This window comes from Patella vulgata, chromosome 3 (assembly GCF_932274485.2).
Source record: "Patella vulgata chromosome 3, xgPatVulg1.2, whole genome shotgun sequence".
In the NCBI taxonomy this organism is placed as follows: domain Eukaryota; kingdom Metazoa; phylum Mollusca; class Gastropoda; family Patellidae; genus Patella; species Patella vulgata.
The window spans coordinates 15,338,628-15,365,659 of record NC_065881.2 but is presented as its reverse complement, the minus strand read 5'-3'; the positions used below and the strand labels follow the sequence as shown (position 1 = coordinate 15,365,659).

Below are 27,032 nucleotides of genomic sequence, written 5' to 3'. Positions count from 1 at the left end.
GAGAGAAAGAGAGATTGCATGGGTTTTACGTTTACATGTATTTGGAATATCTGACATTGAGCAATTTAATGACGTACAACACTAATAAACAGACAAGATTTCTAAGAAAAGAAGCGAAAGTATGAAATGCCAGCACGCTATGAATAATTGAATTACTGTTTATTAATAAGTAAACACGGCGAATATATTGATTGGTATATGTATGGGTTTGTTTACGTTTATTTGGAATATCTGATATTAGACAATTTAATGACGTAAAAATGTAAATAAACTGGGGAGACTTCTAAGAAAAAGAGGTGAAAGTATGAATAGCAGCAGATGGTGACAACAATGATATAATTGTTACCAATAATTAATACGGCACCCTATTTTTAAAACTAAAATTAAGACAGACATGACGATAGATTAACAAGACGCAAGTGAGAGAGAGAGAGAGAGAGGGGGGGGGGGCGTAACGTCCACTCGACATAAGGTTCAATTTTATATACATGTAATAGTTACCAATAATTAATAAGGCACCCTATTTTTAAAATTAAAATTAAGCCAGACATAGCGATCGATTAATAAGACGTACGTGATTAAACAAAGAGAGAGAGAGAGAGAGAGAGAGAGAGAGAGAGAGAGAGGAGGGGGGGGTAACGTCCACTCTACACAAACTAGGCTATTTCGAGACTGAACACATGGCTCAATTTTATTTCAATAATTCTCTTGCGCGTAGGGGTCTTTAGCAGTGGGAGGAAATCGAAAGACCCTGAGAAAACCCACGAGGTTGGACAGGCGACGCTACTCCTTGCCATATACAACCGGGAAATCGAAACCAGACCTTATGATACAGCGCGCACGTACTAACTATTGGGCTATCCAGTGCCCCCCCCCCCCCCCCACACACACACACATTTATGGAAAAACAGCTACTGATACACATTTTGAGGAAATTATATGGTTTCGTTACAGTGGTTATAATTCTGGGGCCTGTTTCACGAAATTTAAACTAAGAAAAAATCAAAATTTTAGTAATTTGATTGGATAATATTGGGTTGATTTTAGTGCTTAGCCAATCAATATTGAAGTATCTACTAAAAATTTGGATTTTATTTTTAGCTAAGATTTCGTGAAACAGGGCCCAGTCTGTATATCTTTGCCTCACACAATTTGTATTACTGTATAATTAGCTTGATAACGTTGAGAGAATAATCTTCGATACACCAGAAAAATAAATCAGTAGCTTTATAAATTAATATACATATTCATGTGTTAGTACGATGAAAGGATGGTGTGGTTGTCACAAATTATCCCGGCCTATATATATGCATCTCTACTTTAAAATAAGATAACAAAAGACGCGTTGATAAGGAACAAAACGTCGACTCAGTTTTTTAATAAGCTTAATCGTTTGCTACTTCATGCTGATAGACTTAAATAATGTAAATAATCTCTTATCAGCGTCCGGCTCATTCAGACGATTTCAAGTACACTCTAACCTGTTCTATATTATAGCGTGTGTTTATTCTATTCAGTCCTTGATAGCTTCCCATTGAATTTCCACTCAAGGAAATGGGGGTGTGGTTTTCACACGTCATGTGATCTGATTTATGAATGACTTTCTATATTTGGTCACCGATCCTTATTCTGACATCAGATCAAACGAGTCTCCGTGTATGAACTTTTAAATCTCTGAAAACGACTTTTAATACATTTTATAATTCAAATTAATCTTTTTTCGATATAGAAATTTATATTCGACGTCTCTTTATTGTCAAATAGCTAAAAACGTTTTGCAGAACTGCGGTGAATCGTTATGGAGTAAGAACTACTTTTTAAAGCGCAAGGATAAAACTACACATAACCAATAATCCAATCAGAAGCCATTATTTGAATCACATGGCTCGGATATCAGCCGTCACTTCATTCATTCACAAAGAAGTCACGTGGTTTAGGGTATAAGAGCGTAGCGTAACAGCAGGTTTGTAGTAAAAAGGTTAGAACTGTTTATAACAAAACAGATCACACAGCGAATTGTCCAGAATGCTAAACATGGAAAACAATGGCGTCAGTGTCGAGTTTGTCGCCAACATAATCAAACAGAACGGACCAGAGCACGTCTTAATTTTGGATTCAAGACCATTTATGAGATTCAACGAAGGGCATTTGCCAGAAGCCACGAATATCCACTGTCCACCGATTTTAAAGCGGCGGTCGAATGGCTTCATCCCCTTGGTGAACATCGTGCCTTGTGAAGCTAAGAGGAATAAATTAGTCGATGGGAAATATAAGTTAGTTATTGTGTATGATGATGACACGAGTGAGCTAAGTTTGGCTAAGAAGGACTCAAACTTGTTTTCAGTATTGGACAGTATGACGCAGCAAGTGAGCGTGCCGCGCCTGTACTACATCACAGGTTAGTACTCACAACTTTATTTCTATAATTTTGAGGTTTGCATACAATAGTAGGCCGACGACAAATGAACTCTTTAATTTTTTAAGTAGAGGTGTTATGAAGTATTTCTGTAATTTTTAGATTCACGTACAATAGAACGACAAAAATGAACCCTTTAATTTAGCGAGAAATGTTATGAGGTGGTCTTTATTTCTATAATTTTGAGGTTCACTGACGGGAGTACGACAAAAACGAACCATTTAATTTAGCGAGAAATGTTATGAGTTGGTCTTTATTTCTATAATTTTGAGATTCCCATATAGTACGACAAAAATGAATTATTTCATTTTACGAGAAGTAGTTTGAGATGATCATTATTTCTATAATTTTGAGGTTCACGAAAAAAAGGAATTATTTAATTTTACGAGAAGTAGGCCTTGTAGGAGATGGTCTTCATTTCTATAATTTTGATTTCTATAATTTTGAAGTTCACAAAAGTGAATAATTTAATTTTACAAAAGTGGTATGAGGATAATTTTGACGTTCACATACAATAATACGATAAATGAACTCTTTAATTTAACGCGGAGTGGTATCAGATGTTATAGAAATTGTAGCAGTTTGATTCCTGTGATATAAACAAAGATTGTGTTTTTTTGAAACATGTTTTAGTAAAATCCGTCATTTTCTTGCACTCCTAAAATGAATTATACTATGATGGTATTTGTAGATGGAGTTGTACCAATGTTGACCGAGAAAGTTCCTCGAGCTTTCCGCCATGCCCCCACTCCTACAGTAGAACAGGGTGAAGGCCTTGGCGTGGACAGTGTCTAGTCGTTCGGGTAGGACGAAAACCCGTGGCCCTGTGCACATTTTGGCGGGGCATACACGTAAAATAACCCTTGATAGCTGGAATTCAATTGCTTTTGGGGAAAATTTTCTCTCATAGCCATAGCATAGTACATGGACATTGTATGTCCGGCTTCATAAACCCGGTTGGTGCAGAAAGTAGGACGTTAAACCCCATTTCATTTCGTTCAAAGAAGTATTTGGCGGATTTTCTCCGAAAATTGTGTTTTTATTTCTTTATAACCCCCCCCCCCCCATCATTACCGATGAATAATCACCAGTCTACGTTACTTACTTCTCTGTCGAGCTTTTATTCTTACAGTCATTCCCTTGCCAAGCAATGCTTAAACACATATGGTAAAATTATATGGCGATTTATTATTAAAAATATGTATTTCGCATTCATTTTGTTAGAAATATCTTTGAACAGTAGGACGTTAAACTACCTTTTCATTTCATAGAAAAATATTTGGCTCGTTTATTTTGGGATAATTATGAATTTGAATAAATTATTGATCCGATCTGAAAGACCACAAAGCACCAGTGTTAATTAATTCATTTTAAAGCAAACGCGTGGTATTTTTTTAGCGCCAAATTATCAACTTTCCTTATGAATGATTTATATCCAAATGTGGGTGGCGTTGATCAATTCATACACATGTATCTCGCGTGAAATTGTTCGATCGAGTGAATCTGCATTTTTATTCAATGAACTGCCCCCAACGCCCTTCCACGTGTCGACGCCTGCGTTACACCACATCAATTGGTACTTGTATTTCAGGCCTCGTGTTCAGACATAAGAATTTACTCAACTTTCAGTCACTGTTCATGAGAAATATCTTTGATCGAGAAACACAGAATTTTGCACAGTTTCTAAGATAGATGTATTTGATACATTAAAACAGAATAGGCCCTATCCTTAACTTATTTCTCAGAATGCTTTACGAACCCGGGGCCTGTTCTTCGTGAGAAAAATAATTTAAAAACAAATAATTCTTCTTCTCAAAAGGTCTAAGTATTTATTTGTAAGTCCCAAAGAATAAAAATTGAATTGGTTTAGTTTTAAACTCCATTTCGTTTTCATATGGCGACTTCTCGTCAAATTGTGGGATATCGGGAGTAAATATGTTTGTTTTTTTAAGAAATCGCAAAGTTGACATGGTATCAGTGTTGGGGGTTTTATTAAAACGATTTCGTCATGGAATATTTAATATTTAAATATCAAGCATTTAGTCAGTGACATGTATAAGATCAGGGTTGTTTTTTTTTTAAATTTCTTTTTATATCTATTTGAAAATCACATTAAACGCCAACTGATATTGGTCGCCTCGCGTGTTTTTTTTTCTTTTTGAATGGGAAATTGTTATAATATTCGCGGACCATGCCTGTATTTAAATACATGAATAGATTCAATTATATTATCTTCAAGTCGTTAACACTTAGTTCTTTGTGTACTATTTAAATAGCCAACTGGGTGATAAAACCTTTGAATTGTGCATACATTGCAGTATGACGTACATGTAGCCTACGCATTTTGAAATGAAATGGGGTTTAACGTCCTACTATTCTGCACCAACCGGGATAATGAAGACAGCCATACTCCATACAGTGTGTTGTGGGGGATATTTTGCCTTGATCTAAATACTTATCTCTGTATAAATCCTTGATTTGGTATTAATTTGTTTTGTTTGTTTGTTTTGTATTTTTTTTTTTGGGGGGGGGGGGGGAGCCAGAGTTTATAATATTAAGAGGGCCCCCATATTAGTTCTAAAATATAAATATGCTGTAAATTATTTAGCCACGTGAAACTTGTATATTTGTCATATACATATAACTCTCTACCATACTGACATACAAATCGCATTTACATGTATGCGAGTTTGGTTGGCAAAGACTATATACAAGGACCCTGGTTACATTTTCAGCCAGTGTCCCCACGCAAGTTTAACCCGACCCTGGGTAAATAGTATATATTACATAATGACCGTCAAGAATTCACTTTACCAGAAAAGCACCTGGTTAATTTTGTTGAACTGAGGGGAAGTGGAAATTAAATTATAACAGCCATTAATATAATTAATACTTCCGGTCATCTATGAAACCCTACACCCTGAACGTCCGTTAATGGTGTGAGGAGTGGGATTAAATTACAGTAAGTCCAGGATATCCAGCTGTTTCAGGTTATTTTACACGGGATGTGCACATGCACGTGTTTGTAATTAACATCTTCAAATCCTGCATGGCGTAATCTTTGTCTTGATAAAGAGGCATTGGGTGGCCGAATGGTTTAAATCGTGCGTTTTAAATAATACGGCCTGACATTGAGTCGACAAGTGGCGTGATTTAATCGATTCCCCGCTTGTACGTGACAAGGGATGTGATCAATTGTCCAACCTCGTGGTTTTTCTCCGGTACCTCCGCTTTCCTCCCGCAGCTAAAGACCCCTACACACAAGCAAATTAATGAAATGATATTGAACCGTGTGTTAGTCACGACATGACCTAGTTTGTGTCGAATGGACGTTAAGCCCCATTTAGTTCTTTTTTTCCCTATTGATAGTGTGACTTGGTCATCATGACCTGTCATACATTAATCCATTTCCACTAATACGAAACTAGGAAGAAATCATGACCACGATTTATGCCACCCATTAAAGCCGCTTTGTCAATCCAAACACTTCATGATTTTTCGTCGATGTAAATCGGCTTACGAGGAGGTTATCCTACGAAGCGAACAATTTTAAGCTGAAGGTGGGCGGTGAAACGGATTACCGACTTTGGTTAATCGGTTTATAATATTGTCTACAGGACAGATGCTTTGTTAATTTCGGTTCACGGTATTAGATCAATAGCCCAAAATTGATTAAATCTGTTCCATCAGTAACAATAGCGAAACCCAGATTCCAAGATCTGTTTCATCAGTTAACAATAGCGAAACCCAGATTCCAAGATCAATCGGGAGCCACGGTGGCTCAGGGAGTAGGATGTTAGCTCGCTAACCTGGAGATCCCGTGTTCCATCCCGGTGTTGGCCGGGAAAATTCGTCGGTGTTTTTTTTCTGGCGTGCCCCCCCCCCTCCTTGTTTGTGGTATTGAAGTCGCTATGTTGAATTATTTCTAAAGTATTCTTAAACAGGCGTCTTTCTTTAAGCCTTAAATGTTATATAAATTATTAATTAGACATACATGTAATCAACTCTCGATGCCATCGTATACTGTAGATTTTCAATAGATTTAAATACGAATTGTGGTTGATGATTTAACGTAAAAGTGGATAATCGGGACTTTATTATCTTAACAACGGTAACAAAGATAATCGGCTCAGAGTAAAGTAATTTGACTGAAATTTTCAGCCTATTTTCTTTACGTTATCTATTTTTTAACTATTATAACGAGAACTCAATGTCTCTTTAAATGTCTCCAGAATAACGCATTAATCATAATTAAGCGTCTTCATTAGCACAGTTGGTGCAGAGAAGGATGATAAACCCCATTTCATCTCAGTAATTGTGAACTTAGTATAGAAAATTAATTTTATCATTAAATTCCTGGTAACAATATAGCTTTTCATTACATGTATGGAGTTAATTTGAACTTTGTGCATTCAACCATTTGGGTCGGCGAACCCACAAACCAACTATCTTTTATTTACATGTACACCCTGTGAACCATCATTTATGTGTAGGCTTTTTGAGTGTTTCGTCCATCCATTGTTTCTTGAACTAAAGAGATATCAGCCATATGCTTATTGGGCGTGCCGTCGATCCATTGTTTTTGAAATCTACGAGTATATATTCCCCATTCACGCGCTTCATATAACATAACGTCGTGATTTAGTTCGTCTATTGTAGAGAATTTTTCATTCATAAAATATATTCATATAAAAAATAGAGAGTTTGGTCGTTTTTCTATTGTTAGGAATTTTTCATTCATAAAATATATTCATACATAAAATATATTCATACATATACATGTATATAAAAAGAGTCATGTCGATTTCTTTAAGAAGGATTACCATAAATATACACACGTGTTATTTTAGAGTTGTTTAAGACAGGATACAAGAACAACAACTGCTTGTATAACAAGGTTGTTTTTGGGCATGCGTAGGTTTGTTATACATGTATACATGTACGTAATAAGAACAATAGCGCGTGATGATAAATGAAATAAACACACATCTAGGAAAAAAGAATCTTCAATAATTTCCATTAAAAAAAAAATTCAGCCAAGTTTGGAAAAGTGAAATGTTAAGGCTAAACACGTTCTTACTTTTTGTTTTCCCTCCTACACTTTCTTAAAACAATTTCTTATCCATTGTTCACCTTGACTGACATGAAAAGAATGGGGTTCTGCTTCGACTCTACTGATGACTGCGGGTAATGATGATCGAGGCTAGGCTAAAATTTCAATCGCTTAATTCGCAGTTCATAGTGGATCAATCTGACTGAAATTTTCAGCAAATTGCCATTACATTATCTAGATTGTAACTATTATAATGAGAACTGTCAGCTCTTTATCTAATCTCCCATAATATATCTTTAAACGTTGAACTCCATTCCATTTCCTATCATTTTAAAAGAATATTGACAATCATTCAGCGCCACTTTAACCCCCATTCTCCCCCTCATTTCATTAAAAGAAATGTTAAAAATTATTCAGCGACCCTTTATCCTCCATCCAGTATTTCATTAAAACGTTATTATTTCCCATACCACTCCCCATGACTTTTTAATAAAATGCTGGAAATCAGTCAGCGCCACTTTAAACCTCCATCCTCCCCCGCGTGTCTTTGAAGGGTGATTTTTGTTTCTAATTTCAATCTCATTATGGTTGTCATTGACAAAAGCTTTTCTATGACTAAGCTTCTCTCTCTACACCCTAGAAATATCGATTGTTTTCACGAGATTCATTCATTAAAATCGCGTGCTGTTTATCAATGGAACACATCATCAATGAAATGACATCATCGATTTGGTAGTAAAATGAACAACTACATAGTATTCATCATGTAAATTCATGAATAAAGAAGGGATTGGATGAAAAGTAGAATAAACTTGCCCTGCCTCGTACGTGACGCAAATAACTATTTCTTCGGATAGAACGAAAACCTTGGGTCCCAGATATGCATCTCATTGGATTGTACGTAAAGAACCCTTGACATTTAATATTCGAAGTTGTCCAGGCGGTTCAGAAAGGAAAACCTTATTAAGCTGCATGTTTCACCAAGTTGATACAAGTAATTTAGTTTCCGTTCCTTAACCTGTCGGTAATCCCAGGACGTACAGTTGTACCCCTGCGGATTGTGATCTTGTTCGTATGGTCTAGTTAATAAACCTCTCTCTCTCTCTCTATCTCTCTCTCTCTCTCGATACACGACATTAACGAACCGACAATTTCTCAAAACTACACGGCGGTCAATTAAATGATGGTTTGTCGGTTGATATGTCATCGCTAGTTCATTACACTAATGATATTCGAACTCATCGAGCCAACAATTTCCTGAAATAACATGTAAATATAGTATTGCAGATTTAGATCTGTAGATCTCATTACACTAATTGTACATCTGACTAGATTAAAATACTATCGACGTTTTCTCATCAAGACGTTTTAGTATCCTACGGGCGTGGTTGTAGATAAAAATACATCTTATTGCCCAGTTTCACCCTTATGGATCTGGAGTAAATGACATACGTGTATGAATGATTATTTTAGTTCGCAGGGCGGTTCGATTACCGATTGGCTTAAATAGTGCGCTTTGTATCATATGGCCTGTAATTGAGGCGTGGTTTCGACCGCAGCACGTGTATGTTAGTTAGGCCACAGTTTCATCTCGTGGGTTTTCTCCGCATCCGGGGTAAGCGAATTATTGAAATAAAATCGAACCATATATTAGTCCCGAAATGACCAAGCTTGTGTCGCGTGGACGTTAAAGACTAGTTTCCTCCGAGGTCCGCACAGACACGAACTACGTCGATGTCGTTAAAAGGGAGCTTTCTGCCAGGTCCGCGTTATAACAACCATGTGTTATTGATGAATGTTGGGTGTAATAAAGTCCTAGAAATAAAACTGATGTCTTTGAAGGGAGCTTTCTTCCAGGTCCGCATTATAACAAACACAGGTTTATTAATGAACGTTGGGTGTTATAAAGTTATTGTGTGATATTGATTTGCGTGGGTGTCGGATACATGGGCAATAAATTTTATGTTTTTCCAATATACCGTTCTGTACACAGGCTGGATGAAACGAAATGTAATGCATTTTATCGTTCTGCTTACTGCTTCGACCGTTAGGTACACGTGTTTGACGGTTTATAAAACCGAAACGAAATATTTCCTAATGAATAAATATTATATTTTGACAGTTGAGCATAGTTAACAATACAGTACACGAACTCTAATTAATATGGGCATCATTTTTTTTTTAAATTTAATTTCAAAATTTCAAACATAATGCATTTATAAAATATACAATAATATACACTTTCTCCGAGGTCGGCGTTAAAAAATATTGTATAAGCAATCTGTATACACAGTGGAGTTATTGATATTCTTTTACTCCCACGCGCATATTCCCGCCATGCACTGATATCTCATTGATAATATTTTATACATGGGGGCTATTGATTAACTTACACGAGCGCTAAACCATCTTCCATCTTTTCTTTCAATGAAAGGACGACCTAATTCATTTAATATGTTTTACTACAAAAACAAATAACTTAATAATCTATCTTTTTCATTAAACTCTCGACTTCCTGTTAGACCTGGGGTTTTTTTTTGTCTCTTCTAAAAATAATGAATGAATCAGCAAGAATTGTTTAAAAACGCCGTTTTCCTTACATATATGTATATAAAACAGGCTCAAGTGATTTCCGCGTGGTGTTTTAATAATGACATCATGAAATGAAATGGGGTTCAACGTCCTAATTTTATGCACTAACCGCGCCAGTGAAGGCAGACATCTTCCATGCCTTCAGCTACATGGAGAATTCCAAATATCATCTGAAAAGAACCCTTGGTATTTGAATTCGATGAACGGGAGGCGCACACTCCGCTGTCCGGGTAACAGTGCGCTCGCAGCTGTCCGGGTAAAAATTGGCCTTCCTGTTGTCCGGGTAAACGTGACTTCGCCGATGTCCGGATAAAAGTGGCCTCGCCGCGACGAGTAAAATCTCCTCGCAGCACACTGCATGGCGAATACACGTTTTCATTATCCCGCGCGCGGTTGTTGCAGAAAAATAGGACGTTAATTAGCCTCGTTTCGTTTTGTTGGTTTTTTTTATTATCGAAAACCGAGGCTATAGATATTTATTTTATTAGTATAACCATTAACCTCTATATTTCAGGTGGTTATGAAAAGTTCCATGAATGTTATCCACAACTTTGTATAGCTCAACAAATTCTACTACCGTCCTTCTTATTGTCCTTACCAAGCCCCGTTGTTTTACCTTCACCTCGTCGAGAAGCTAGGGTAAGTTTTATACTCGTTTTACTTTCATTTTAATTATGGTACTGGAAAGTGTTACGGGGTTTTGTTCGGGTGGTCATAAGAACTGTCATTTAGTCATGTGTTGTGGTTTCGATTAACCGCTTATACGTGACAATGGGTATAGAACCCTACCACAAGCGAACTAATGAAAAATGTCAGTTCTCAACTGACCTAATTTACATGTATATCCCTCTTTCTCAATCTTAAATGACATAGTTTATATCATGGACCTTATAATACATGTATTATAAGGTCCATGGTTTATATTATATATCTCTTTCGCGCTCTGAAATGACATGGAATATGTTTCTCGCTCTCAAATGACCTAATTTATGTCTATTTCTCCCTCTGAAAAGTATTTAATCGCTCGAATGAGACAAAAAAACAAAATGGCCCAAGTAAAGGTGTTGTCTGATAACAGCAAAGTTTGCTTTTAAGTTTAAATTTCTTGCAGTGGCTCATTGGGTTATACGATGTCATTCGAACTAAGAGTAAATTTAACCGTAGCGCTGCTATCCGAACAAAATTTATCGGCAAGTTCACTACATGGCTGATACCCGACTTCGACTTCATTAGCCCTGTTGGCGCAGGGAAACGGGATGTTACACTGCATTTCATTTCATTTATTACAAACCAGGTACCGGATAAATGTCATTTCCTGCTTTTGAAAATATATCGACTATTCTGTGTGATAGTTACGATGAAGTGATGTATGTATATTACCGGTCATTTTTAGCATATATTCCCGATCATTATACATGTACTATAATTACCGTGAGGTATATATACTTCCGGAACATATACAATGTATCTGCACGTACCACCCACGCGTTAATTAATTCATGTATGTCCTGTCAGCATTTACATAGATGGAACGATAGTCCGGGGATCACTGCACTGATAAAATAAATGAGTTCTTTTGTGCGAGACAGATCACAGCGATCTTCATAGAGAATTATCAGCGGGAAATTTACGTCTGACCACGATAGGAATACATTCATTAGTTTTATCCCAGTGGGCCGTGCCTTATGCGTAAGCGTAACTTATGATATCCTTATATTCTGAATACAAGAATGAAAATTTAAATGATCTCGATTGAAATTTATTTTGGTTTTGGGGTCCAATTCGGTTTGAAATTTCGTTTCGGTTTGTTTTATAATTCGATTGAAAATTCGTTTCGGTTCGTTTTATTCGATTGAGATTTCTTTTCCGTTTTGTTTTATGTAATTCGACTGAAATTTCGTTTCGTTTTCTTTTTTTTTTTTTTTTTTGGAATAATTTATTTTGAAACTGAATCAAACATCAAATGAACAGAAGAGTTGAGGGCTAATTTTAAAATTTTAGCATGACAGACGTCCGTGTACGTTCAATTAGCTAACATGTGTTACGCATCATAATATTTCATTATTAGGAACACATGTTTAAAAATTTTCAACAACATATTACTATATACGACTGTAATAAGACAACCGACAAGCTGTCAATCTAAAAAAAAAAAGGGGGAATCTGAAACAATTACTTCATTCATATGTCATTGTATATCCGGTAAAACTGGGATATGTCAATCAAGGTGTTATGGCGGGAATAGTTGTTATTCATGTTGGCGCACTTATTGCATTGATAGACTTATCACATCCTTTGATCCAGTGCTTTAACGGGTGTGAAGGGGTGCGTAGTGATTAACACCTGCATGTACATGTATAAGAAACGGAAAACTATTCATTATTTTTACACCTTGACGTTTCCGTGGCTGCTGGCAGTTATAGGATGTAGCGTACACGCAGAACACGCGTGATCTGAGTTGTCATCCGTTTTCCCGCGGATTTCTTTTATGTTTCTTGACAATAAATAATGTGATATTTAGAACATACATACATGTATGCATATAAAACTGGCGTTATGAACAATTGACAATGTGTGCTCTGTTACCGATATTGATGGATTGGTCTTTACTGCGCAAGGATCTGAAAGAGTTTTTATATAACTTGCGTTCTTGTTGATATGAGGGATAAGCCAATGAAATGGTCTGTTGTGACGACTTCTTGGCGTGCAGTACACGGAATTGTAGCACTCGGCAAACCTCGGCAGATTCCGGTATCCTACATCTAGGGTACTGGAATCTGTTGAGGTTTGCCGAGTGGGAATTGTAGGTGTCCCATTTGAAACATCAACGCTGATTGATTAATCAAGTGTCTGACGTCGTAGGATCAAAACTCCTCTCGTTTGACCCAGGCGTGACTTACCACTACACAACCGGTCATCGAAATTATAATAAACGAAACAATGTATAGATTTGTATTATAACCAGATTGCCCCCATATCATGCCATTACACTCATAACCCCCCAAAAATAATTCATTTTTATTAAATTTCAGAATGAACCAGCGGAGATATTCCCTAATGTATATTTGGGTGATTCAGGCCACGCCTCCCAGAAGGAAATGTTAAAACGGATTGGTTTTACTGCTATACTCAACGTTTCGTCCAATTGTGTCAACCATTTCCCTGCGGATTTTGAATACATGACAATAAGAGTATGTGACAACTCGACCGCCGACTTGTCTTCATGGTTTGATGCAGCTTTTAACTTTATGGGTGAGTTGACTCTTTATTAAAAAATAAGTTGGTGACGAAGAAGAAAGGGGCGGGGTTTAACGTCATCTCAACACAATGCAGTTGTTTCGGGACTAACATTCTTGAGGTGAATTTTGTATTTTGCCTTAAGCGATTCTTATTTAATGTGGGCTAATGATCTAATCTATGCACTTTAGATCGTAAGGTCTGTCACTGAGTCAAGTGGTGTGGTCTAGATTCCCAGCTTGTACTTGACAATTGGCCCCTCTCTCTCTCTCTCTGTGTCTCTCTCTCTACCTGTGTGTAGGCCCATCAAATCTAATAACACGCATTTTTATGAAATACGCACATTCTATGATAAAGAATTATAAAATGTAGTAATTCTGGGGAAAAAGGGATGGTAATATTCAGTGAATTTCGACTAGACACTAGGAAGGGACCGTCCTTTATCTCTTTACGTCTCGCGAGCCTAATGATTGTGTCAAGACGTTCTGATACACGATAGACAGGTATAAGATTTTTTCTTGTATAAACATCCACTCGAGCATTTCCCTAGGTTCTCCGGTTTCCTGCCACAGCTAATGAACCATACCCCGCCCCCACCCGCCCACCCTCTCTCTCTCGAAGTACATACATTATACTAGAGCATATGAAGTATTTAACGTCCGCTTCCATCGGGGTTATATCGTCGATAATAGCCTATTGGACCTATTGATTAAATTATAAAAAAACAATAAAACCACTTTAACCAGTAATATACATAATGGAACGATTTACTCAAAGCTGTACTAAACAACAGGGATGGTCTTATTGATGGTTGGTTTTTATTAGACAATTAACATTTTCACAATCAGTACAATTAAGCTTATGATAAGGGAGGTAGGATTTCCGGATAATACGTCACGGAGTTCGACGTATAACGGAAGTGATGTCGAGAAGGGGAAACGTTATCATTGGGGTGGGAGAGCAAAAGGTTTGGCTATTAATTAAACAATCCAGAACAGCACAGCTAACGGTAAAACAAACAGTAAAGAAATACAGCACAAACACTTAGTAAATGAAACAATACTGTACGTCAAAGTTTTGCTGGAGATAGTGAAGTGACAATATCAGTCAGTACACACAATCCCCCGCCACCCGTCCCTTGTTTAGGACGCCATTTTATTAAATTATTTTTCGAGCAGCACCCAGCCTCCTTCTTTATGACGTCATTTTATTAGGTGGTTTTCGTGTGGGGGGTAAACAGCCATTAAATCTGCAATAAAACAGTATTGATCATTATGGAAGTCCCAGGGGAAACCCACGAGGTTTGACAGACAAAAACAATATCTATTTAATAAAACAGTATTTATCAATAAAGAAACAGATTGGGTTTTACGTCCACTCAAAACAGACTAGGGACTAACATTTAAATAATTCGCTTTGCAATGGGGTGACCCAGTTTTGTCAGATGAAAACAATATCAATTCAAAAAAACCCCAAACAATTATGACGATAATCACTGCCAAGAAATGTGGGTGTATAGGATGGCATTGCCACGTGTCACGACACCACTGAACCCCTTTATGTCGTCACACCCACGTGTTGAAACTAGCTTTCTCTAATTCTACCGCGCATTTAAAGGTCATTCAAGTCGTAATCTGACATGAAACAGAGATGAGGAGGCGAGGTGTCATTAAGTTGTCGGTTTAAACACACGCAGTTAACTGTACTAATATTTGTAACTGTCTGTTCAGGGTTGGCGGCTACACTAGGGCTGTCCCGAGGAGCTCGTACCTGGGAGTAAACATGGGCCTGGTTGTAGTCCATCGCCACTAGGCCTATATTACTTCCCAGTCCTAGTGTAGCCTCATTGAGTCATCTGGCGTGGTTTCGAATCCCCGGTTGTACGTGACAAGGAGTAGGGTCGCCTGTCCAACCTCGTGGGTTTTCTCCGGGTCCTCAGGTTTCCTCCCACTGCTAAAGACCCCTACGCGCAAGCGAATTATTGAAATAAAATTAAACCATATGTTAGTCCCGAAATGACCTAGTTTGTGTCGAGTGGACGTTAAACCCCATTTCTCTCTCTCTCTTTCCCTAGTGTTGCCGCCAACCCTGAACAGATAGTTACAAATATTAGTATAGATTTATCAGCATAGTTATATTATTAGTAAATTATTGAAAGTTTTACTTATGATTTTTACTTTTGTCTCTTTTCAGATTCCATCACAGAGAATGATGGTAAAGTTTTAGTCCATTGTCATGCCGGTGTTAGCCGATCTGTTACCATTTGTCTGGCTTACCTCATGTTTAAAAGTCATCTTAGTCTCGACCTAGCTTACGAGCATGTTAGAGATCGAAGAAGCATCATCGACCCCAACTTGAACTTTATGCAGCAGTTGAGACGATACGAGAGTGAACTACGGGTGGCTCATTCCTTGAAGGGCTGTTCTCAAGCTGAACGGAGCTTCACTTCACCCGGAACACCTAATACCAACACCAAAAGAACCTTCAGTTTCCCAACACCGAATTTTAAACTCACGGTTACGAATGCCAACACGCCTCTAGTTTCACCAAGCTAACGATACGATGGGTACGATTTGGTTGATAATTTGAGGTCCAGTTTGTACCTTTTGTTGTCCTATATCAGGGTACATTCCACTTCCTGTTTTCTCACGTGATTTCATTCCAGAGCGCGTGCCGTGGGTGAGAAGTGAGGAGTTTGCAGGTGCGCTCTGACATCTATTTCCGGTATATCTACATTTTGATATACAGTTTGAGGTTGTGCCAAATGTTTGATGCCATGAACTGTTAAAACTTTATGGGAGTTTTTGTTTTCTTTAATAACCAAGAGGTTAGGTTGTGGACCAGGAGGACAAGGTGATACCCGGTCATACCTGATTGAGCCTAGTCAACGAAGATGATCTATGAATTTAAAAAAACAATCACCCCTTTTTATGGAACAAAAACCATTTAAAAGTACAACAACAACAAAAAAAAATTAGATGTTTGAGAATTGTGATTCAACATAGCATTTATGGGGTGCTAAGATGAATTTCTAGTTTGTTTGTATATAGTTTAGATTATTTATTGTGTATAAAATTTTAATTAATTAAGAGTTTGTTTAAATCTGATCCTCTTTAATAATTGTACACGTCATAATTTCTATTTATATGTCTAATTATTAGAACTATTATTTGTTTATAATTCAACGTCATGGGATAGCGTTGTAAATTCTCAACGTTCAGTGCTGAAGAATGACGTCATGATTTATTACTTCGTTTATTCGTTATTTCAGCGTCATAGGGTAGGATTTTACGTTATTAAATTTTAGCGTTGATGTCGGGCAATGAAATTTAGTGCTTATTTGAAAGTTATTATATTTATTTTTCTTTGCATCTCGGTGCCAATACGTAGCATAAATATAATATATAGATGTATTCCAATGTTCAGAACAACGTAACACGTAGCTATTTGAAAATTTTGTAAGTCGAATTGACGTTTAAAAGTAGCGAAGTCTCGATCCGGGGGTCATTAAATGTATATTACGGGTTTTATATTTGACAACCATGTTTTACTGTTAAATAGAATTTACGAAAGCATAATAATTATTGTCACCTTGGTTACCTCGTGGGGAATTACAATTTTCATGTAAATATAGGATCCAGTCAGAAGCAGATTTACAGACAGGAGGGTAGATCTAACTATTAAGACCACCTGCAGATTTCGTCAAGGTCACGATATGTAAGCAGGGTTAGGGCACGTGAATGTTGCAAGGATTGTGGATTAGGACTTTGGTTAGGGTTGGAGTTAGTGCTAGCGCCCTGTTTATATACTGGATACTGAAACACGCCAATATTTCTGTAAATTTGGGGCCCACCTTTGAGTTTGGCCTAGATCCCCCACATCACCCACAAGTTGGTAAATCAAACCCTTCACGGAGCAGTGGAGGCTTACGGTCAATACCCAGTTCATTCACTTTAGTGGAGCCTGTATAACTACATCCCCGGGACTGCATGTTTACGGTCCAAGGCCCACAATTAGATACTTTGTAAATCGGTTCCTGGATTGAGTTATTGGTTTTATAATGAATAAAGAATCTATGCATAATTAATTTGTAATTAAAACAATGATCTTTGTACAATAGCTGATGGTTTATTCGATGGGATTTTTATATCCCAAGAAATTTGTTATCTTTAATAAAATAGTGACTTTTTTTGTCCAGTAACGAAACATTGGATTATCCAGACCTGTATTTCACCCGATTAATTTCACTATACATGTATATCCATTTTATTTGTTTGTTTCACAGAAATGCCTTCAATTTTTCTCTCATTCGCCTCGACGTTCAAATTCCCTTTATCTTAAAAATTGCGAGATTCATACACGCAGTTTCCACAAAACACAGTCTGTGTGCTCAATTCATTTTCAATTGATTTAAAATTAATGCATTTGAGAACTTAATCACAAGTGAGTCGATGTTGGAAAGAAAAAAAAAATGTTTAATTATCAAAAAAAAAAAAAAATGTTATTTGAATTAAATTCTAGTCTGGATGAATGTAACAACAATCATCGAATTCTACACCATTTTGTCTCAACGGAAGATTCTGTTTGTGTGATAGGAGTGAAATGTACGTCCATTGAAAACGAACACGTGAATAAATGTTGCTCAATTATATATCTGTGTTTGTAAATATTATTCACCTTTTTCTACTTTTTCAATTTTCAAATTTTTTGTTAATAATCAATTTTCATATACATACATTGATCTAATTGTGTCATTTTCGAATGTCAATGTTTTTGGAGTTTTTTGTGCCTGTACCGTTTGGATGATTTTGTTTGTCATCTTCGCCAACCAGATTGTTATTTTGTGGCTGTAGGCTTAGGATGATTTTGTATGCGTCGTGTGTATAAATGTCATCTTTAGCGAAAAGATTGTTTATTTTGTGTGATAAGGAAGTCCATTAATTTGTTTGTATGTAGTTAATTTATAATTAGAATGTATATAAATATAATTTATGTTTATGAATTATTATTTGTTCATACTATAAAAGGGTTGTTATTTCAAATATCCATATTTTTGCAACAATAATAAACACTTTATGCATTGTATCTATTAGTGTTTTAATTTTTTTATAAGCCCCCGTGGGGGGTGGCCGAATGGTTAGCATGTGCGTGCTGTATCATACGCCCTGTCATACAGTCAACTGGCGTGGTTTCCAATCCCCGGTTGTACGGGTCAAGGAGTAGGGTCGCCTGTGCAACCTCGTGGGTTTTCTCAGGGTCCTCCGGTTTCCCCCCACTGCTAAAGACCCCTACGCGCAAGCGAATTATTCAAATAAAATTAAACCATATCTTATTCCCGAAATGACCTAGTTTGTGTCGAGTGGACGTTAAACCCCATTTCCCTCTCTCTCTCTATAAGCCCCCGTGTTAGCAAAGTTATTGCCCTTGTACAATAGAATCAAAGACTGACGGTCCACCGGAAGCCATGGGAACATATGATCCAAGAAGCCCTTGGGTTAAATAAGAAGATTCGGTTCCGCTATCAGACTAACCATATCAACGGATTGGGTTCTGTTCCACTGTTCTATTCTGGCGGGGGGGGGGGGGGCGAATGGTTAGTACGTGCGCGCTGTATCATAAGGTCTATCATTGAGTCAACTGGCGTGGTTTCGATTCCCCGTTTGTACGTGATAAGAAGTAGGGTCGCCACTCTCCGATACCAATGTCTCGACTGGTCTGCCGTAAATAAACTTTGACTTCTGCGTCTTTTCCGCTTGATGGATTTCTACGAAATTTGGAAGGTATGGGGTTTAACGTCCTACTTTTTTTTTTAATTAAAGGGTTGAATTACACAGGGGCAGTGCAGGACAGGGACACTTCAGGCCGGGTGGGGTTAACTTAATCTATGAAATTCGTTGAAGAAGTTTGATAGAAACTTGCAAGAATGATTCCCACAGGCAAACACAGATTGTGGACCACATAGTGCAGTGAAAGGGACAGTGTCGAGTCGTTGGGATGGAATAGAAAATCTAGGTTCTGAATACACGTTGGCGGGCTCGAAAGAAAACCATGATAGTTGGAATTGGATTTAGAGTAAGCAGAAGAGCCGCTGTTGGGTAAAAGTTCTCGTAAGCACACTTCATACTATGATGCTGTTGGTCAGTGTATCCATAGGCCACGGGGGAGACACTCTCTCTCTCTCTTTCTCTCTCTCTCTCTCTCTCTCTCATATTTCGACAGGGCAAAATGTCCTCATACATGTAGTACCCTAGCTCTCCTCCAGATAACAACAGATAAATATCACCATAATCTATATTTATCACTATAATACTTGAATAGAGATATAGGATTGTCGAGAATATTTATCTTAATAATAAGGCCCCCAGGGCACGTGACATATTGTATATACATCTATAAAATATCTCTGTATACGGTCCTGATACCAAACTCGTCTGTTAATCGCTTCATTTGTTTTCTTTAAATCTTAAAGTAACACTATCGCCGTTAGTTTATATAAAAAGAGAGTGTGAGAGAGAAATTGGGTTAAACGTCCACTCGACACAAACTAGGTCATTTCGGGACTAACATATGATTCAATTTTATTTCAATAATTAGCAGTTGGAGGAAACCGGAGGACCCGGAGAAAATCCATGAGGTTGGACAGGCGACCCTACTCCTTATCACGTACAACCGGGGAATCGAAACCACGTCAGTTGACTCAATGACAGACCGTATGATACAGCGCGCACGTGCTAACCATTCGTCCATATAACTCCCCTAGTTTATATAAACCAGCCACGTTGCGGTCTTTGTTAAAGATACATTATGGGAGATAAGATAAAGAGCTGGCAGTTCTCGCTATAATAGTTAAAAACTAGATACTGTAAATGGAATTTGCTAAAAATTTCAGTCAAATTGTTCCACTCTGAACCGAGATTTTAGCGATTGATTTTTCGGCCTAGCCTCGACCATCATTACTAAAGTCGGAATGATAAAAAACATAGTCTCGGTTATCAATTTCATGATTAAATGATGAATGAAAGTTGAGTAGGAAATTGGACCCTAATCCAGTAAATATCACAGGCTAGCGATGACATGGTCTAGATAAATTAATTAATGTCTAATTAATAATTTAGATAACATTTGAAGAGCCCCGGGAAAGAACGATCTAAGTCACTTTTTCAATGAACCCCAGTTAATGGCGCCATCCGGTAACAAATTGTAGAAGCTTTCTGTGGAACAATCTATTTCAGATAAAAACGTTCGGCGTCACATCGAACCAAGGCTCTTCTGAAATGGCCTTTATTTAACCTAAATTTGCCTGAAAAGTTGAAGTCAGTTGTATTTTGAAGTTGTTATTAAATGTGGTTGAACGTCCTACTGCTCTGCTCCGAGTGGGCTAATGAAGAAAAGCATAACGCGATAGAGTGTACAATGAGGCACTACGGCTTACACATATTTCGAATACTAACTTTCAATGGATCTTTTACGTGCACGCAAATATGTTCACAGGACCGTGGAGGTTTCGTACAATACAAACAAATAGACACCTTCCTTATTACGCCCTCCGTCCTGCACGCTCTAATTTGTTAAGTAGCAATACTGTTATCAGTTTATAAAAAACCAACAACATCAAGAGTTTCTGAAAGTAGTAATAAATGTTATTGATCAAAAAAAACCCCAAAACATGATCAATGTTTGCACCGAGTTAAAATATACCATACCATGGTTATCTAAACTTGTTGAATCTTACAAAACCTCAACAGTTTTCAAGCACTATATATTTTTCAAGCACTTTAAGCACTATATATTTTTCAAGCACTATACATTTGAAAATGTTAATTTTTAAATTGGTAGCCTAACAAAATATAATGTTTAAACATATATTATGCAAGAGCTAAATCTGCCTATTGCAGGTCTTTCTTTAGGCCTGAAATGTTATCTAGACTATTAATTAGACATTAATTAACTTATCCAGACCATAATCAATTATCGATGTCATCTTATGTGTCGAATTTTCACTGGCTTTGAATCCAATCTGCTGCTCAACGCTTGTTGATGATCAAATCCAAAACTGGATAATCGAGACTATTTTTTTTTTTTATCGTACCGACTTTAGTAATGATGATCGAGGCTGGATTTAAAATTCAAAAGCTAATATATCGGTTGTGAGTGGAGTAATTTGATTGAAATTTTCAACATATTCTATTTACATTATCTATTTTTTAAAATTATAGCGAGAACATCCAACTCTTTATCTAATCTCCCATAATTCCCCTTTAAATGACGTCATAGGGAAATAAACAAAAGGTGTTAATCAAGAAGATTTTAAAAACTATTAGAAGTTCTAAATCAATATACATTTTCAACAATTAGTATGAATACAATTAGTATGGAGGTCGGGTTTTTGATCCCTGCATTGGCGGAGAAAGTTCATCCAGATTCCCCCTTGTCAGTGATGCAGGACGGAGGGCCTGACAAGGACAGCTGTCTAGTCGTTCGGATGGGACAAAAAACCGAGGTCCCGTGTACACATTGGCGTGCACGTAAAAGATCCCTTGACAGTTGGAATTCGATATAAGAGTAGGCCGTAGTGCCGCTCTCCGGGCAAAATTTCCCTCATAGCACACTGTATGGCGTATTAGCCCAGTATAGGAGCAGAACAGTAGGACGTTAAACCCCATTTCATTTCATTTATTTTATTCTGGCTAGTATAGACTTTAAATAACCAAAGGCAGAATTGTTTAACTTTTAATGCACCTTGCGGCGATTGGGGATCGCTTTAGTTAAAATAGTATTTTGAATTTCCTCGGTTTTTGTTGTTGTTTATTACAGATTTAACGTCCAGTACAATAAATGTGAACGAGAAAGTTCTAGTCTCGTCGTTTCTAGACTAGTCGTTCGGATGGCGCGAAAAACCGAGTTCCTGTGTATACATTTTAGTTCAAAATAAGTGTAGGCGTTAGTGCCGCATTCCAGGCAAGATGCCCTCATAGAACAATACCCGTCTTAATTAGCACAGTCGGTAAGAAATTTAAGACGTTCAACCAAACTTCATTTCATTTCCGGTTACCTGTTTATTTTGTATGATTTTAAACCGGATGCTGTTTAAATACAATTATCGCTAATTAACCGGTCTTTAAGTAGTTTGGGCAGGTGGGTATAGTTTTAAAGTGGCTCACCCCTCTGTCAGTTATCTCCGACTGGGCTGATGAAGACGGGTATACATACGCCACGTAGAGTGCTATGAGTGAAATGTTGCCGGGACATCGGTGCTACCGCCCACGGGGGGTTGGATGGCTGAATGGTTAGCGTGCGCTCGCTGTATCATAAAGTCTGTCATTGAGTCGACTGGCGTGGTTTCGTTCCCCGGTTGTACGTGACAAGGAGTAGGGTCGCCTGTCCAACCTCGTGGGTTTTCTCCGGGTCCTCCGGTTTCCTCCCACTGCTAAAGACCCCTACGCGCAAGCGAATTATTGAATAAAATTAAACCATATGTTAGTCCCGAAATGACCTAGTTTGTGTCGAGTGGACGTTAAACCCCATTTCTCTCTCTCTCTCTCTCTCTCGCTACCGCCCACTATTATATCAAATTCTAACTGCCAAGGGTTATTCTATAGAATAATGGCCAATTGAATGCGAAAGAGGTAGAGTTAAAGTCTCAGCAAAATACTCCAGTTATTTTGGTACTAACATATGGTTAGTTTTCATTTACTATAAGTATCCTGGACTGGTGGCGATATTTTTAAAGTGACTCTCTCAGTTAAAAATATCGCGAAAAGAATAGAGTTTAACGTTCCGTCGACATATTTTACAGGTGTAAATTCTCTCATCGGATATAACAGACTTCGAATGATTCTTCAATTCTTTTATATACCGGAACATAAATATCGTCATACAGTACTGACAGGCCAGTTACCGCACTTAGTCTAACTAGTGACTTCCTTCAATGTACAAATTTTGTTATATTTAAGGAAAATCAGATACTAGGATAAAAGCAAACGTTGTAATTAAAACTGACATGTCGATAGATGAACAATGCATAAAGGGTTGAACAATATAATAAATCAACAAAAAACAATAGATGGGATTAACGTCGTTACCTTGAAAAGTGATGACAGGTTAACGACTTGCTAGCCAGTTGATCTTAAAGTTGTTAATTTAAGAAACATTAATTATATTAGCGATTGGCAGATTATCACACCATTATAATATTACCACAATAATTTTGTGAATAACACATGGCTATTTTATATTTACCACGATTTTCTGTGCAAAGCAAATGAAGATATTTTTTCCCGGGCACTATCGTTTCTTTTCTCCTACTTAACTGAATAGAAATCGATCTTTTTTTTAAATAGAAAAACGTGGCATGGGTGGTTTACAAATATTTTTCCTTTCGAGTTCTAATAGAAGATTTTGCCCCGTGCAACTCTCTTTAAAGGAAAATCTTGCAATGGCTGACTCTCTTCAATGGAAAATTACAGATAATATCTGTAGAGCAATAAAACTTTGTAGACAAGAACAATCCAGATTGTAGACGAGAACAGTCCACATTGAAGACAAGAACAATTCAGATTGCAGACGAGAACAATCCAGATTGTAGACGAGAACAGTCCACATTGAAGACAAGAACAATTCAGATTGCAGACGAGAACAATCCAGATTGCAGACGAGAATAATCTAGACTGAGAACAAGAACAATCCAGATGGAAGACAAGAACAATCCAGACTGCAGACGAGAACAATCCAGATTATAGTCGAGAACATCCCAGACTGTAGACCCTTCTACACAATGATAACTATGTTTTTCTCAAATTTGCATTCAACACACTTACTGGGGTTTTCGAGATTACAGGATGGGAATGTATCTGACTATAACCCCGTTTAAACTTGGCCACGATAAGCGTACCGTTCTCGGCACGGTACCAGGCCGCGATAAATTTAAAAAAAATTGACCCGTTTACAGTACTCTAAAATAACCGGTCTCGGAACCGCGCCAGGCACGCCAAATGTAGAACTCTTCATATAAAAGTTGATTTCAGTCCCTATGCAAATTACCCAGATGAAAATAATTATGGCAGTTAATTTAGTTTGGGCAGCTATTTTGACAGAACCAATGACAGAACTGTCAAATTCGGGAGAATAAAGCTCAAGGTTTATTTGGCGCATGCGGAGTAATCCGTACTGAGACCCGTTCCAGACCGGAAAGCGTTTACACTACGAAAATTTAACCGTGCCGATGTCTGTCACCGTGCTGAAACCGCCTCACTTCAGTGAGCCAAATTGGTACGGTACGCTTCTGTTGGGCCAGTTTACACTACAAAACATTAACCTGCAGTGACTGGCACCGTGTCTGGTACGCTTAAAATTTGTAGTGTAAACGGGGTTTATTACAGTTATTATTAGTGGAGTAATAAAACGAGAACAGTCCTGGCTGTAGAAGAGACCAGTCGATCCTGTCTGTAGACGAAAACACCACAGTTTTCAAATTGATCTACAACCCAAGCCGTGTATTGAAATTAGATCGGTATGTACGAGGTTGGGTTTGTTAACAACATTCTCGACGTTACTGTCGAAACCAATTAGGGTTACTACCTGAAAAATGTTGCCAATTATCACCACAGGTGCACAAACTATGAAATTTAGAAGTACAAATATTTCTATATTATTAGTATCGTGACCTGAAAGATACTGGCAAGAGAATTTACCCGATGCTAACCCAATATCACCACACTTAAAGATAGATTCTCTCGAAAGTATTTATCGGGTGGTTATTTCCAAGAAAAGTATGGCAAATTTGGTATATATGGAAAGTATAGAAGCCCATTCTTACTACATAAATACAGGATTACCCGAAAACACCCATGGGGAAAGCACTAGACATAACTGTCAGGGTATCACTAACTGGCAACCCGACGGGTTATTGTCTGCCAGGGAGCAATCGTTATTTCTTGATCGAATGGTAAGGCCGTGTTAACCGATTCTGCAATTAAAGGGCGGAGAAATAAGGTAGCAGAAAATAATTCAAGAATTTACTTATAGGCCCCAATATTTATGATAAATGGACAGTAAGGAATGACAAATACATTCTGAAAAATCGGCCCTCCCTCATTCAAGTTAGGTGACAAACATGGCTATTAAAATAGATTTCTTATAGCTTGGTGCATCATCTAGCGAATGTAAAGTTTGAGAGGGATTTGAAGCAAATTTTTGATAGAATAATTAGTTTGAATATGTTTTTAGTCCAAATATATCATCAAATCGCACAGTTGGTATACGCGGCAAGGTATCTTTAATAGTAAAACACTGACATAATACTTCAATCATATAAATAAAAATGAGTTATTTCGCGGAATTAGCACTAGAACTGTATGACCAACTCCTCCGAAAAGATAGAAGATTCGGTCACAGTGGTGAAAAGGTGTTGAGAAATGAAATGAAATGGGGTTTAATGAAGGCGGGTATACGCCATACAGTGTGCTATGGGGGAAATGTTACTCGGACAATGGCGCCGTGGCTTACTCTTATATCGAATTCCAATGTGTACACGGGACCTCGGTTATTTTTGTCCCACCTGAACGACCAGTGTTAATAGGGGTCCCCCAAAAAAGAGTTCTAATAAGGTATGATTTTATATTTGTGCCACTTGATCTATCATTTTTCGAAAAATATCATTTCGGGGCTAACATATCGTTCAATTTTATTTCAATAAGTCGCTTGCGAGTAGGGGTCTTTAGCAGTGGGAGGAAACCGGAGGACCCTACTCCTTGTCACGTACAACCTCAAACGGGGAAACGAAACCATGCCACTTGACTCATTCGCGTTAACCAGTCGGCCACCCACCCTCTATCAATATGGCGGAGTAGCATGGACCGATGGCATTTTCAATTCGCTATATCTTTGTAAATACTGAACGGATTTGAACCATTTCTGGATTGATATTCCTATTAGAGAATATTGTAGCTTACAAGGTATTCAATAGCACTAAAAAATGCATAGAGTCTTTAAGAATTAAGATTTACAGTATCCTCGATATCATTTTTAGACGGTCATTTGTGGTATGTTTTTTTTTTGTTTTTTTTTAAAAATGTTCATTTGCCTAGAAAGCCCACGGGAATAGCTCATTTTCTTGAAAACAATTTTGTAGTCATATAATAAATTAAAGTAAACTCTACAGCTTGAAGGTGGAAATGTTATTAAAATTATTCACATGTTTATTATTGGTATATATGAGAATGTGCGCGTTTTAATTACCTGTTTATACACCCACGTGCACACCTTGACAACCGATTAACTCCCCATCCTAGAAATTACTAGGATGTTTAATTCATTGATGAAGATAAGGATGAATGAACATCAAAGACATCGAGAAATACCGCACTTTAGTAGATGGAAAGTACCATGCTATTGAAATTCTTATATGCACTTAAACACGATTCTCACCTGGATTTTGACTCCGGGGCGTGGTGGCCACTGATTTTGACTCCGGAGCGTATTGACCACTGATTTGAACTTCGGTGTGTGGTGTCCGCTGATTTTGACTCCGGGGCGTGGTGGCCACTGATTTTGCATGAAATTAAATAGGATTTAAAATCCTACTGCTGTTGCTATGAGGGAAATTTTGCCCGGATAGCGGCGCTAAGGCCTACTGTCATATCAAATTCCGAATGTCAAGGGTTCTTTTGCGTGCAGGCCAATGTGTGCATGGGACCTCTGTTTTTCGTCCTATAATAACGACTAGACAGCTGTCGC

At 37.6% G+C, this 27,032-nt stretch overlaps 2 protein-coding genes across 2 annotated transcripts in view; both read left to right on the top strand.

Moving 5' to 3' along the window:
- The window catches only part of LOC130012154 (putative ferric-chelate reductase 1), a 257,602-nt gene that overhangs the window by 149,182 nt on the left and 81,388 nt on the right, over nucleotides 1-27,032 (top strand). The window lies entirely within an intron of this gene.
- LOC126816197 (dual specificity protein phosphatase 1-B) lies at nucleotides 1,959-18,383 on the top strand. The gene is made up of 4 exons (XM_050542465.2): nucleotides 1,959-2,398; nucleotides 10,576-10,700; nucleotides 13,094-13,313; nucleotides 15,492-18,383. Exons 1-4 carry the CDS (start codon nucleotides 2,026-2,028, stop codon nucleotides 15,851-15,853), a joined length of 1,080 nt encoding a protein of 359 aa, XP_050398422.1. The 5' UTR covers nucleotides 1,959-2,025; the 3' UTR covers nucleotides 15,854-18,383.